This window comes from Amphiprion ocellaris, chromosome 12, assembly GCF_022539595.1.
Source record: "Amphiprion ocellaris isolate individual 3 ecotype Okinawa chromosome 12, ASM2253959v1, whole genome shotgun sequence".
Taxonomy (NCBI): domain Eukaryota; kingdom Metazoa; phylum Chordata; class Actinopteri; family Pomacentridae; genus Amphiprion; species Amphiprion ocellaris.
In genome coordinates this window covers 20,519,225-20,535,485 of record NC_072777.1, presented here as the reverse complement: position 1 = coordinate 20,535,485, position 16,261 = coordinate 20,519,225, and the positions used below count along the sequence as shown (strand labels likewise).

Genomic DNA, 16,261 nt, shown 5'->3' with positions numbered 1-16,261 from the left:
TCAGTATCAGCTCACCTACAGGGAGAACAGATCAACAGAGGATGCAGTCTCCATCACACTTCACTCCACTCCACAAACATGGTCGTGAAGTTTGCCAACGACACCACCATAGTGGATCTCACATTAGACAATGATGAGACCCACTACAGAGAGGCGATACAGCACCTTATTCAGTGGTGTTCAAACAACCTTGTTCTGAACGACAGAAAGACCAAGGAGGTCATCGTGGACTACAGGAGGTCCAGGAGGACAGAGCATGCTCCTCTCCTCATCAAAGGGGAAGCGGTGGAGCGTGTTGACAACATCAAGTTCCTGGGCGTCCACATTACATCTGACCTGACCTGGTCCCTGAACACAGCTCATCTAGTGAAGAAGGCTCAACAAAGACTCTTCTTCCTTAGGAGGCTGAAACGTGCTGGTCTCTCCCCTCAGCTCCTGGCAAACTTCTACAGAGCCACAATAGAAAGCATCCTCTGTCTTGGTGCAACAGTGTGGTACAGCAGCTGCACAGCTCAGGAAAGAAAGAACTTATCCTGGGTGGTGAAAAACAGCCCAGGGGATTGTGGGAAGTCCTCTTTCAGACCTGGACTCAATATACGCAGGCCGGGTCCAGAGGAAGGCCCAACGTATCGCTGCCGACCCCACCCACCCGGGAAATGGACTGTTTGTTCCGCTTCCCTCGGGCAAACGGTACAGGAGCATAAAAACTCTGACCTCCAGAATGAAAAACAGTTTCTATCCCAGAGCTGTCCATCCTCTCCCCTACACAGACAACAGACACACTGTGTGCAATAAAGAACTGAATCTAGCACTGGACTGCATTTTACCACTCATCCTACTGCTAATTTGCACTAATTCTGTTTACATATTTATATCTTTTGAGGATTTTTATTTTATTTGTATATAGTGTGCCTTTTTCTATCATTTATCTATGGCTGGGAGTCACCAATCGAAATTACGCTGTCTGGAAACATAATGACAATAAAGATTCTTGACTGATTCTTGAATACAGTTAACTTTGCTAATAAATACATTCATAAATATTGAAAAATACTTTAAAAAGACAGAAAGTAACGGGGCCCATGGTGTTCCTACCATTTTTCACTTTCTTGTCAACAGATTACATTGTTCACATTTCAAGAAACACAAAATTAAAGGTGATCACAGAGGCTATACAGACAAGCTCCTAGTTAACATCTTAAATGAAAAAAGTTTTTCACCTGTCTAACTAAATACAACCCTGTTTGAAAGGGACAACTACAACCTGGGACCTCTAGTAATTTGCAATAATTGCAGAGGTCATCCATAATCTTAATCCTGCACGATTTTTCCAAAGCGTCAAATCAAACCGCCGTGAAGAGGTAATTTCCAAATTACACTAGGTCCTCTGGCAATACTAGTTCTGAGCAAATCGAGCTTTTGTGTGTATCTGTATGAGTATGCCTGCATGTGCCAGCTGGCCGGTAAGTGGTAAAGTGTTACCGAGTGTATCACTGTGTCACGCTACATTGTGTCATCTTACCGATTCAGTGCAAAGGCATAATGGAACTTCACATGAGGATGAGCCACAGGGTCAAAGGTTGGAAGCTTCTCCAGAGTCTCTACCAGCTTTACAATGGACTCATAATCCTAGACAACAAGACGGGAACATGCTGATGAGTTGACTGCTGAACACTGTGTGACTGCTGTACATGTATCTCTGCAAAAATGCCCTCAAATCAGGCACTCTGACTCATCAAGCTATTGAGCTGTTGTTTTGAACCTGGAGGGTGAGTTTCTGATGTCCCCTTATTTATTCTGAGACTCAACTGTCTGCTTAACACTAAAGACACTTCAATAATTGAGTGGCCTCTTCATCACATTTTTGTTTTATATACATGTCTACATAGTCACTATACCCAAAGCATGTTGAATAATTCAGCACATCCTCAATGCTTGTTGTCTTATGAATGATTCATGAGGCTGAACGCTGCCTATGGTGAGTGGGAGGATCTGGACTGTGAGAGCCATCACAATGTGGAGACTAAAGAGCAGAAAAAGTGGCAGATTTAAGATGAGCAGACCAAAAGCTTCGCCTAGAGCTCTCTACAGGCGGTCTGCAACGGCCCTTGTTTGAGAAAACGACACTCGTAAAGGGATGAGGCAGACTGATGCTGAGGCAGTGACCTCTCTAACTAGTACAGTAGGTTAACAGTAGCTTCCACTGCCAAGGTCAGGGACATCAGCACACACATCCAGTTTGTCTGAGTTGACAGTTTGCTACTAAACTTCAGAAAGGCATTGGTGGTTAACTGTCTGTCTGATAATTTATCCTCGAAACTTTCTGGGATTCTCAGGGTGCAAAGTGGGGTAATTTTTTAATGCAGACTGTGAGATAACATGGATGGATATTGATTGTTTTGTCATTTTAACGTCTGTTAATGATCTTTGTAGGACTGAACTATCTAATAAGGTTGGAATGATCAGTTTTGGCCTTAAAAAAGTAGGACATTCCACCCTCACTTCTGAAACAGCCTTATTATGAACTGTTGTGCTTCATTGATTTATCAATTATCAGCATTATTTTAGGGTTTTTTTCCTTTTTATTTCATTCTCTTTTTTGATAGCACTTTCAGTTGCACTTGTTTTATGAAATGTGCTATACAAATGATGTTAGTTGCTAGAAAACTAACTGGCAGCTGTTTATAATTTAACTTATTAGACTGAATATTTTGGGCTTTTGGAAATTGCGTTGGGTATATTTCTGGATATTTTCAGTTTCACAGACCAAATAATTCCTCTATTGGATAAAGTTTGCTACAACCCATTTGCTTTATTAAACTTACTGGGGTACAATGATCAAGCTGTGGAATTCTCATTCCTCCAGACTCTTTTTTCAATCTTTTTTCAAACAGATGCCCATGTATAAACCTGCCACACTGAAAGTTATATTGTTAATTTCCAGAAACAAAACATTATCACTGGCATCTAACTATTTGTTTCCTTTACAATCTCTCCGGTTTTGCCAAAGACAGTACACCGAATTTAACAAATGATAACAACATGTTGATGTTCAGAATGTCCACACTCAGCAACTGTACCTGGATGTCCCTGTATGTCAGCAGCAGGTTGATGACGACATCGACTGAAAGGCACTCGACGTTGTCCAGCCGCTGCTGGATTCGGCTGAGCTCAGCAGCCAGCTCCATGCCAGTGTACAACTCCCGAGCTTTACGGATCTCGTTCAAAATCGTCTCACGGAAATACTGGCTAAAAGACAAAAAAAAAAAAAACAACAAAAAACCTTGGATTTATACATGTCAGCTTGAAAGTATATACTATAGCAATACATCCAAAATCCACCTCAGCTCAAAACATATGATGTCATTGTAGAGCTTGCTTTAACTAAAAACTGGGGTTCTGTACCAAAAACATAATTAACACCTGACTAAACTAATTATTTGAAGCAGTTTAGGCTCTCCTTGAGGACAATTCCAAAATGATTGGATTTCATTCATCTCCTGCATTCTGTTACCATTTTGTATAATTTCAGATCATTCTCCACTGAGACATGAGCCATTTTGTCTTAAATGAGATTTTTACAATTATCTCATAAATGCTGATTAAAGATTTATTCATGTGTCATTTCAATCATGCATTAGAATTAAAAGTTAACAACTACCCCTAACCTAACCCTAACCTTTGATAATAAAATGTTATCACTGATCAACAATGGTTTGTGTTCTCTGTGTGTTATTCAAGCAGCAGATCAACTTAACGCTGCATGGAACTTGCATATTTTGTGTGAGCGTGAGAGAAAGCACGCCAGTTATCGGGCTTATTATTGTTGGCATCTGGTGGTGAACAGCTAGCTAATTCATTAAGGCCTGACCCAAAGGCTGTGGATATAAAAAGATTTTTCATAAAGAGAAATGATAAAGACAATGAGGCACAGGTGAGTGGAGAGGAGGTGGAGAAAGAGTTGTCTCAGTTGAATAAGTTCTGCATCACTTCTCTTGGATTATTTAAAATGTTGGTCACCCAATTTACTATTACAAAAGTTAATAATGTGAGTAGATCAGCTCACCAGCACTCACTGTGATAACAATGTTGAACCTAGACTAAGCATAGAAAGAAAGTGGAATGACCTTGCTTTGGCTATGGCATCATGTCCCTCACTGTATATTCATTTTATTCTGAAATCACTTGAAAATAGTGCAATTATACAGTAATTAGCAAACTAAGTATTAAAATCCCAACAACACCTGTATACGTGGAATCAAGGTATGAGAAAAAGTTTTATTTTCATAAGACCTTGATTTAAATTAAAAGACCAATGTCCAACTCAACACAGTACTGCCTAAACACTAAACTATTACAAAACAAACGCTGTTACTTCATACATTTAATATGTACTTGGTAATTTTTTATAAATAGTGATTATAACTAGTAGTCACACAATGTACATAATGTATTCCTGTTAGTCTCTGATGGCTGAAAACTCTGCTGTTATAACTTTATATATGTTGTCTCCAGGAGTTGAAGCCTTCATCAAAGTGCACATTTTTTCCTTTCTGCCTATAAAACCTGAGTCACTATTCCTGGAGCTGAGCTAGAATTAACTGGCTGCTGTATCGCGTGTTGGCAAGGGAACCTAAAATATTACCCCAGCAACAGAGGCACAGCAAATGTTTTTTTTTCTTTTTTAAAATGTAGATCATCACGCAAGTCAATGTTGAGGCATGCATGTAACAATAATTATAGCAAGTAGAAATAGGAAGAGTGGGATAATAAAACAGAAGCATCTTCTTCTAAATAAATGTCACTACTGTTCAAACGTGAACACCTGCAAGCTAAATTTTCTTAACAAGACATCACACTATAGTGACTACAAACAACCAGTCGAACATTGCTTTCCAGTATATCCACTGCTTAAAGATATACAAGGGAGCATTTCACACGTACAACAAGGTGCTATGATTAGCAATAGTGACATTCCTGATTTCACAGGAACTTATTGTTTGTAGGAAATTGCTTTAAATACACTATCAGTCAAAAGTTTGGACACACCTTCTCATTCAATGGTTTTTATTTAATTATTTTATACATTGTAGATTAATACTGAAGACATCAAAACTATAAAAGAATACATATGGAATTATGTTGTAAACAAAAAAGTGTTAATCTTCAGTATTAATCTACAATGTAGAAAAATAATGCAAATTAAATAAAAGCATTGAAGGAGAAGGTGTGTGTAAATGTTTGACTGGTCAGTGTATATTTTCTCTTTGCTCACTCCTTTGCTTTAAGTGATGAAAGTGCTTCCTTCTACAGTCACAATGGCTAATCTAAAGATTCTCACATTATTGATAATAAGAAAAAAAATTATTTCTAATGCTATTTAGCCCCTGAAAAGCCAAAATGCAGGAACTTCATATTTGCATTTTTTCTCATCTGTTTCAATGTATAAGAAGTTTATATCATAAAAATGTATAACTTTAGTGAAACAGAGTAAATATATTAGAAAAAGAAAAAACAACTATACTCTAGCACAGCTGTAGCTATTGTTAGCTTCAGCTGAAGCTAAAACAAAATTTAATAGCTTTACTGATTTTACCTTATTAAATTTCATTAAACAAAAGTAAAGCATTTTTACTGCATCATTATCTAGAGAAATTAATAATTTTATTGAAGACTGTCAAATTTTTAGAGAGAGAAAAACCACTACACTTCTTGCCTGACTAAAACAGTTAGCCCTAGTTGTAATTATGGAAGTGAAAAATTGTGCGCCATTATGATACATTTTAGGAACCAACCTTAGTTTGTTATTCCACACAACAGTAGCTAAAACCTGTCACTACTGAATGAAGCCAATAAAACTCCTACTAACGCTAACTAATTAACATTAGATTAGCGGAATAGATCCCATCTTAGCTGTTGAATACTGGAACGTATGTGATCTGATGTCATTAAACTACCTGTAAATATTCATATTGTATATTATTTTGTAATATAAATTCATATAATTTAATGTTAAATACACATAGACATACAGTTGTGCTCATAAGTTTACATACCCTGGCAGAATTTATGATTTCTTGGTCATTTTTCAGAGAATATGAATGATAACACAAAAACTTTTCTTTCACGCATGGTAAGTGGTTGGGTGAAGCCATTTATTATCAAGCAACTGTATTTACTCTTTTTAAATCATATTGACAACAGAAACTACTGAAATGACCCTGATCAAAGGTTTACATACCCCACTTCTTAATACCATGTATTCCCCCCTTTAACATCAATGACAGCTTGAAGTCTTTTGTGGTAGTTGTAGATGAGGCTCTTTATTTTGTCAGATGGTAAAGCTGCCCATTCTTCTTGGCAAAAAGCCTCCAGCGCCTGTAAATTCTTGGGCTGCCTTGCATGAACTGCATGTTTGAGATCTCCCCAGAGTGGTTCAATGATATTGAGGTCAGGAGACTGAGATGGCCACTCCAGAACCTTTACTTTATTCTGTTGTAGCCACTGACAGGTAGACTTGGCCTTGTGCTTTGGATCGTTGTCATGTTGGAACGTCCAAGTATGTCCCATGTGCAGCTTCCGGGCTGATGAGTGCAAGTTTTCCTCCAGTATTTTCTGATAACATGCTGCATTCATCTTGTTTCCTGTGCCTCTGTAGCTCACACATCCCCAAAACATCAGCGATCCACCTCCATGTTTCACAGTAGGGATTGTGTACTTCTCATTATAGGCCTTGTTTACTCCTCTCCAAATGTAGCGTTTATGGTTGTGGCCACAAAGTTCGATTTTGGTCTCATCACTCCAAATGACTTTGTTCCAGAAGTTTTGAGGCTTGTCTCTGTGCTGTTTGGCATATTGTAAGCGGGATGCTTTGTGGCATTTGCGTAGTAACGGCTTTCTTCTGGCGACTCGACCATGGAGCCCATTTTTGTTCAAGTGTCTCCTTATTGTGCATCTTCAAACAGCCACACGTGTTTTTTTCAGAGACTCCTGTATTTCAGCTGAAGTTATTTGTGGGTTGTTCTTTGCATCCTGAGCAATTTTTCTGGCAGCTGTGGCTGAAATTTTTGTTGGTCTACCTGACCGTGGTTTGGTTTCAACAGAACCCCTCAGTTTCCACTTCTTAATTAATGTTTGAACACTGCTGATAGGCATTTTCAGATCCTTGGATATCTTTTTATATCCCTTTCCTGTTTTATACAGTTCAATTACCTTTTCCCGCAGATCCTTTGACAATTCTTTTGCTTTCCCCATGATTTAGAAGCCAGAAACGTCAGTGCAGCACTGGATGAAAGATGAAGGGCCTGTCAAGAGCCCAGAAACTCACTGACCTTTTATATACACACACTGATTACAAGCAAATAGATCACAGGTGAGGATGGTTACCTTTAGTAGCCATTCAAACCCGTTTGTGTCAACTTGTGTGCCTGTTATCAGGCCAAACCTCCAGGGTATGTAAACTTTTGATCAGGACCATTTGGGTACTTTCTATTGTCATTATAATTTAAAAAGAATAAACACAGTTGTTTGATAATAAAAAAACTATAGCACAACACTAACCATGAGTGAAAGAAAGGTTTTTGTGTTATCATTCATATTCTCTGAAAAATGGCCAAGAAATCATAAATTCTGCCAGGGTATGTAAACTAATGAGCACAACTGTATACTCATTCTGTAGTGTTTCCCTGCAGATTATCCATAAGCAACGTGCTGTAGCTGCATTTTTAGGTCCTAAGCAGTTTCCTATATGAGTGTAAACAGGTGCAAAATTTAGATATCACAACCTTCCTGTCAGTTACAAATTTGAAAAGTTTAAATTGTATTTGTTTCTGCAGTTACTTCTCTTCCTTTTGTAGAACAACACTGACCTTAAAAACAGGACATTTGTGTTGTTCAGCATCCCTGTTTATCTGCTACTATTTGTCACAATTGTCAACATCGATAGGAGCCGTGAGTATTTCCGCTTTATGCAATTTTTTATTTCAGTTATGGCTGATGAAAAGCATATAAATAGATAGCATATATATTATAGAATCTGTGTAATATGACAGAAGGAAAAGATGCACAGTATGATAATTCTATGAAAAGCACACAAGGAAAGTCTAGTGTTTAGCCCAGTTCAACCAGTGTACTTACTGGGAGTTGGCCTCTGACACTTTGAGCAGCTGGATGAAGCGGTCCAGCAGCGGCATGCAGATGGGCCCCAGCAGCATTTCAAAGCTGGGCTGCATCAGCTCGGTCAGGCCCTTCATCAGGCTGCTCTCACAGCAGTACACCTTGTTGTGGGGCGTCACCATGTACGGGATGAAGGTGTAGTTTGCTGAGCTTGTCTGTCAACACAAGAGACACAGATTTGGAAAACAGACATTAATACATTTATATATCAGAGGAAGGCACTGTGGGCTTGGTGTGAAAGTGACATCAGTAATATTTTAGCTAAAAGTGGGTATTTGGAAATATCCAAAAATGTACAAAAAAACCCCTCAAAAACCTTAGACTTGACACATTTAAATCAAATTTATGTATCTTAGAGCAATCCTTTTTTCCCCCCGGTCCTATATATACAGTGTCATGAAAAGTAATTGCCACCTAAACCTAATAACTGGGTGGGCCACCCCCAGCAGCAACAACTGAAATCAAGTATTTTCTATAACTTGCAATGAGTCTTTCACATCTCTGTGGAGATATTTTGGCCCACTCTTCTTTGGAGAATTGTTTTAATTCAGCAGCACTATATATACACACTACCAGTCAAAAGTCTGGACACACCTTCTCATTCAATGTTTTTTATTTAACTATTTTCTACATTGTAGATTAATACTGAAGACATCAAAACTATAAAATAATACATATGGAATCATGTTGTAAACAAAAAAGTGTTAATCTTCAGTATTAATCTACAATGTAGAAAATTAAAAAAAAAAAAAAAAAAACTGAATGAGAAGGTGTGTCCAAATATAGTAGTTCTCCTCTGTCCACACAACATGCTCCTCAGCAAAGGTTAGTCTAGCCTTTTGATTCTTTATGCTAATGAGAGGTTTGGTCACTGCAGATTGGGCTTTCAGTCCAAATGCCCTTTAACGTCAAGGCACTGTATGATGACACAGATTCTTTAAACTGGCGAGCAATTCCAGCTGCAGTGTTGAACCGATTGCCCATTGTGATTCTCCACATTACCCTGTCGTCTCTGGCATTTGTCGTTTGGGGACAACGAGCCTCCTTGGGGGACTTGAATGAGTTTGTGACATTGTAAAGATGTTATATTCTTGAAATCACAGATTTGGAACAACCAGCTTCTCTTGCTGTGGCTGATAGGGTCATCCTTTTGGCCTTCATTTGCACAACCTGCTGCCGGAGGGTTTCAGGCAATTTAGAACGGCTCACCATCCTGAAGTTAGTGAAAACTGGAAAGCTATGCTGTCAGTTAAATTGCATCAGATAATTAAGGAAGTTAGCACAAGGTGCCAGATTAACATCAATAACTTGGAGGTACCTGAAAGTGTTCTCTAATTGTGCTCAATGTTCTTTTTCTAATACCTCATTTAAGTTTTTTATACAGTCTATGGTTGGACTCAAACCCATGACGGCGGTGTCGAGTCCGACCCACGGCCATTTGTTCTTCTTCCCACGTTTCCTGTCACTCTCTCCTGTCCTAAACATTAAAGCCCAAAAAAGGCCAAAAAAAGAAGTACAAACATGGACTTTACAGACTAAAACGTCTTCTGCACAGTCAGTCCCAGCTGTGTAATTTTTTCTGTGTTCACCCACTTCACCTCACTCTAACAGGAACAGATACTACTGAATACAGACTGGCTCTGCTGCTCCCTGATAAAAGAAAAATGTTTCTGCTGGTATCTGTTCAGAAAAAACGAGAATACAGATTTGTATATGTTAATTTGCTGTTGCTGGGAAGGTTCCTGTTATAATGTTATGATCGTGGTTCTAGACTCTGAGGGTAACTTGTTTTTCTGTAACAAACCAGATAAAACGTTAATGCCCTTACTATGGCAAATTGTTTTGGGTTTATTTGATTTGATTACATTAATGTTTAGATTGAGATTTACAAGGACTATGTTAACTGCTACTGTGTAAAGGAAATACTGCTGTTAAAAAGCACTTTATTTGTATAAAGTGTTTGCAAACCAAATGTGATTGTATTTTTGTTCATATAGTAGTACTTTTTAAATAAAAGTGCAGAATACACTATTTAATTTTATGCACAGCAATGCCATTACATATATATATATATATATATATGCACTACACTATACATGTTTAAGGCAGCTCTTTATATTATTGTTTGTTAATATGGGGCATATTTATCTATCATATGATCATATGTGTTAAGCATAATGCCTCATAAGCGGTTACAAATTAATTTCACTGTCAAGTTGTCTGTCCAATGTTGTCGTAATTACTTGATAAGTTGCTTGGTCTATAAAATGTCAGAAAATGATTCAAAATTTTCATCAGTGTTCTCCACAGCCCAAGATGTCCTTGAATGGCTTGTTTTGTCCACAACCCAAAAATATTCCGTATACTGTGATAGAGGAGGAACAAAAGCAGAAAATATCAAAAATTGAAGCAGCTAAAATCAGGGAAGACTGATATTTTCGAATAAGAATTATCAAAACCGATGAATCGACAATCAAAAAGTTTCTGATTAATTACAAAAAGTTGACAACTAACTGATGAATCATCGCCGCTCTATAGAATACACACTTTCATAAAACAATTACCTGATCTCAAATTATGTAATAAACACACTAATTTTCAGCAGTTTTTAAATGCAATGTACAACATGACATAGAGAGGAAGCAGATCACCTGGAGGAAGTCTGAACCATTTCCCCTGTTTGAGACAGTTTCAAGCAATGACATGAAGCTTCATCTCTGATATGTCTACACAGACAATAGCGTTGATGTGGCGTTGTGTTGAGTCAGACTAAACAGGTAGCAGCTGGCAGGAGAGATGTGCATTAGTGTTGACAGCCCCATTAGGAACTGCTTCCCTATAAACACTGACAGCAGTGCACTAACAAACTCTGCTTGCTTATGCAGCCTGCTCCACGAGAAAACTGTGCAGAAACTGAAGTCTGGCTGCTCACCTGGAGCAAAGCTGTCTCCTGCTAGTTACTGTGGCATTAAGAAGTAGTTTTCTTTCATGCCTGCTTCAGATTTATCTGTGGTTGTAGCACTGAAAGTGTACAACTTTATTTACTTAGTGCAAATTCTAGGCATCTGCTTTTTGTCTGTATTTTGTATCTGTACTTGCTTTAATTTCACGTTATTCTCCAGCAGCAGCTGTGATGTTCCCGTTGCGGTTGCCCACCACTGCTGAATAAACCAAGAGGAAACACATGTGTGCAGTATTTACAGACAGCACAGACAGAAAGAGAGAGCGGCAGGAAATCCACTACTGATATCCTCAAGAAACAGCCGAGGTCTTTTCAAGGAGAGCTATTCCCAGAATGTCAGATGTGCGCTGAAACACAACATGAACATTTGAAGGTGGTCGGGCTGCTACACAGCTGCAGCCCGATGACTTTAATATTCAATCATGGTTTCAGCTTTTCAGCAACATTTGAGTAAACAGACTACTGCTGCTCTCACTGCCAACAGAAAAAAAGGAAGTGAAAAGAAGGTGTGGTGTTGAAGCAATGAAAGCAACTCGCAGACAACTGCTTCCTCCTGTGCAACCGTGGTTCATGACTTCATCAGCAGCTGCAGAGGCAGTGCATGCCTTTCAATAATAAACCTGTGACCTGTGTCTATTAAGTGTAAACAGACAGGTTGCGATACTCTGACGCGCTAAATTTATCTTCTGTGTGTGAGATCGTGCTGTCATGGGGATCACATGACAGCTTCGTTGTCACAGGCCAATGCATATTTCAGTGAGGCTGCAGGTGATTTGAAGCTACCTTACCCTTTTATAGGTAACACGTCTCTGAGCAGAAACACATGTGACAGCTCTGGTTCACAGGGAATCCGGTGAATGTGACCGAGAATGAGTCAGTTATTCAGAGAGTGAGTCATCAGGTTTGTTAGCCTTGGCCATCCGTCCTTCTGCAGTTACAGCAGGATCGTGCTGCATTGTACAAAATTGTGTCCTCACTCACCTTTGTAGAGACTCATAAAGAACAGACCACAACTCTGCGTTAGCACTTCATTTCAATGATTGTTCCAGTCAGTAACCCACTGAGGAAGCAGTCATGACCTGCTCACTTCCACCAGGCCTAAAGCTATTATAGGTTGTACCTGTGAGCTGTGACTTTAGGAAACAAGTCAATGAGTACAGTAAGTGAATTAGGAGAGGAACAAGCATTTATCCAGGTACAGGAACTAGATATGCACAAATAGAGACGATTTACCTGGATTTCAATTATCACGGTAGGTAGTTAAATGTACTGTGTTGATGAGAATTAGTAACACATGCTTCTTTTTACCAGGAGAGAATAATCAGGTACTTTAGTGGCTGCAGAGAGATCAAAAATAAAAGCATTTGCATCGGCAAAGAGGGTAGTTAAGAGCAACTGTTTGATAAATTTTAACAATAATTAGAATCCACAGCTCCCCTTGGAGTTACGAAGCTTTAAATCTAATTTCAGCTCATTGTCTGGCCTGCAACTTTATGCTCTTGGTTGACTCTAATAGACTTGTTTTTGGCATTTACAGACAGTAAACACTGTGTAACTACCTGCTTAGTGCCAAACTGCAGAACATTGAAGACTGGCTGGTAAAATAAGGGAAGAATAGCAGGTAAAAACCCATATACAGGTGCAGGCCAAAAATGACAACCGTGAAAAGTTTACATTAAAAAAAGAGTCATTTTCACTTTCAAATCAGAAACCCAGTATCTCAAATTATTAGAATTATTAATTTGGAGTTTCAATTACTAATGTACTATTCAACCAGTACAAAAAAAGAAGACTAAAGAACTGGACAGTTGCTCAGTAGTCCAAAGTCTTATTTTCAGATGAAAGTAAATTTTTCATTTCTTTTGGAAATCAAGATCCTAAGGTCTGGAGGAAGAGTGAAAAGGTACAGAATTCAAGGTGTTTCAAGTTCAGTGTTAAGTTTCCACAGTCTGTGATGATTTGTGGTGTCATGTCCACTGCTAATGTTGCTCCACTGTGTTTTATCAAGTCCAAAGTCAACACAGTGTCCACCTGGAGATACCAGAGCACTTCATGCTTCCATCTACTGACAAGCTTTATGGAGATGCTGATTTCATTTTCCAGCAGGAATTAGCAGCTGCCCATAGAGCCAAAAATACTACCAAAGGATTTTCTGACTATATTACTGTGCTTGATTGGCAAGACAACTCACTTGAACTGAACCAAAAAAAAAAAACCCCATATGGTGTATGGTGAAGAGGAAGATGAGAAACATCTGACACAAAAATACAGTCGAGCTGAAGGCGATTATCAAAGCAGCCTGGGCTTCAGTAAGACCTCAGCTGAGCCACAGGCTGAACATCTTCATGCCACGCTGCACTGATGCAGTAATTCCATGGTAAAGGAGCCCCAACTAAGCATTGAGTGTATAAGTGAACATATTTTTAAGATGTTGGACATTTCCATATTGTAAATCCTTTTTTTAATTGATGAAAGAAAATATTCTAATAATTTCAAATACTGGATTTCTGGTTTATATGAGCAAGAAGCCATAACCCTTCAAAAAAATAATAAAAAGCTTTGAAATATTTCATTTTATGCATAATGAAAATAGAATAAAGAAAATGAATCTTTTTTAAAAAAATATTTAATGGAAATGTTTTCATGATATTGATATTTTTTGAGCTGTACCTGTATTTCCCTCAGAAAATGGTGAAGACAACGCAGAGTTTAAGGAGAGCATGCAGGACCTTTTCATAGGGTGACTAAATTATCGACAATGTTGCTCTATAACTTGTGGGAAAAAATATTTTAACAAGTTTGGCATTTCATCATCTTGCCTTTTATAAAAGCAAAACATGTCCGAGTACATTTTCATTATATTTAATATGATATTCCGCATATAATACTAGGACTACCACTTGATTTATATGTTATCAAACCATTAAATGATTATCAGCACAAATTATTCCCATACATGTGGGCCAGTAAGGACCTCTTCTACTTTTATCAGGCACAGTAGGAAGGTTATCATCCATTATGATCATTGATACGACAGAAACTAACCCCGAAAACATCGGCAAACTCATGTCATGTGAATTAAAGCATTTAAAATAATAATTAGTTCCTGAGAAGGGACTCAAACTCAAGTTTCCTGGATGAGAATCTGCTAGCTTGCTCCGTCTCCATTCCCTCTACCTTCCAAATGTGGACTTTGACTTTACACTTCACACTACACAAATCAACTAGAAGGCAGATGAGGTCCCTGTTGGCACATAAGTAGCAGAATGCGCTAGTTCCTTGTGATTTTTTTGGTCCTAACAGATTCTTCTTCACTGTGGACTCATTCATTAGTGCAATCTACAGTCCTGCACATCTATACTGCACAACCATGACTAGAAGTAGAGAGAACTCAAAAAACATATCTTCTGCAATATAACAAAGTTTTAATGCCATAATTTAAAAAAAGAAACAAGGAGAGTTGAATTTCTTAGATTACCCATCTTAAAAAAAAAAAAAATCTTGAATGAGCTTGTACAACAACCGATCAGGTGATAACAATATTAATGTTAATAAATTAATTTTCTACAAAGGGTGCTCAACATACTTTAGATATTTTACTACTAACATTCTAAATTTTGTAAATACCTGGCACATCACATATGAGTAGTAAAGTCAGAAAGTTAAATTCAACAATAATCTCTAGTTTTACAGTTTCTGATCATAAATAATGTAATTTAGGAGAGTTTAAAAACATAGCATGTCTTTCAAACTTTCTGGTAAGTTCAGCAGTTCAAAGGGTTCAACGAAGAGACACAATGCAGATTAAGTTTACAGCATAAGGTTGAATTTCAAAGACCACAGTGGATGAAGTGTCAAGCTTGGGCTTGAGTTTTGACTTTTAGCTTGCAGGACAAGCCGGCTACTAGTGAAAAGTGTCTTTGTAGGTTTTTAAAAATATATTTTAATACCTGTATTAATGAGGATTAAAGTATTTGAAGAGGGTACAAAAATAATGTTTATTTTGGTGCATTCAGAGAGAACAACTGCAATAGCACCAAAGGGATGGAAAAAAAGATCAAAAACTCCCAATATTGCATCTTAAGTGCACTTTTACCAGCACTGGTTTAGTTAAGAGCATATGCACCAGTGCAGAGGGCATTTAAGTGCCTTAATACAAGCAGGAAACAGAGAGAACAAAGACAGTAAGTGCACATAAGGGGGATCTGTGAGTTCACACTCTCTATCTGTGAAGGATAATCAGCTCTCCTCACACGGTACAAGTCAGAGAACAGTACGTTACATGCAGCACAGGGCCACCTTCCACTCTGAAAAGCCACTTAGGAGAGCTAAGCCTTTCATCTGATTCCTCAACATGGACAACAATCAGCCTGCTCCTGCTTCAGCATTAATGACACTTCCAGTGCCAAATTAGTCTATTGATAGAAAACAATCAGCGTCAATTACTAGGAGCAATTTATTATTTTTAAGCAATAAATGTAAGAATGACAAAAACGCATTATTTTTGGTTTCTCAGATGTGAGAATTTGCATCTTTTTTTCCGTTTATCACTGGAGTTAAATTCTTTTGAGTGAGTCAAAAACGGAATTCAACGATATCACCTTGGGCTCTGGTAAACTATGAGAAGTATTTTTTCTCAGTTTTCTGACAGTCTTTGTAACTAACTGCCAAAAACTGACAGAAATACAGCGTTTAGCCACAACATGATGACCACTGACAGGTGAAGTGAATAACATCGATCATCTTGTTATAATGCAATGTTCTGCTGGGAAACTTTGAGTCCTGACATTCATGTGGATGTTTGACATTAGAAATGCTTCAGTGGGTGAATCTAACTCAATTTACTGACTTTATTAAGAACTACAGAAGTATATGAACCCGTAGAGAGGAGGACTTCCTTTGCTTTAAGTCAGCACCTTATTTGAATGCTGCAATTTTTGCAAGTCAAATGTTCAGAATGCTTGTGCTTTTTTTAATGCGTGTGCAGTCTTTCATGCAACAGCTGTCATCTGAGAAACACATCTTGAAAGAGGATGTTTTCATGAAACCAAACATTTATCGCCGCTTCTGAACAAAAGAGGGCTGCACAAGAGAAAGCCTTTCTAACAGTGAGAGGAGAAACAT

The 16,261-nt window shown here is 38.1% G+C and overlaps 1 protein-coding gene across 1 annotated transcript in view; it reads right to left on the bottom strand.

Moving 5' to 3' along the window:
• Positions 1–16,261, bottom strand: part of map3k5 (mitogen-activated protein kinase kinase kinase 5) — a 91,622-nt gene that overhangs the window by 45,450 nt on the left and 29,911 nt on the right. Inside the window, exons 4-6 of the mRNA XM_023299704.3 lie at positions 8,137–8,330; positions 3,081–3,249; positions 1,523–1,629 (exon numbers count right to left, since the gene is read on the bottom strand). Coding sequence (XP_023155472.2) covers positions 1,523–1,629; positions 3,081–3,249; positions 8,137–8,330 — 470 coding nt within the window. The remainder of the gene's footprint in view (positions 1–1,522; positions 1,630–3,080; positions 3,250–8,136; positions 8,331–16,261) is intronic.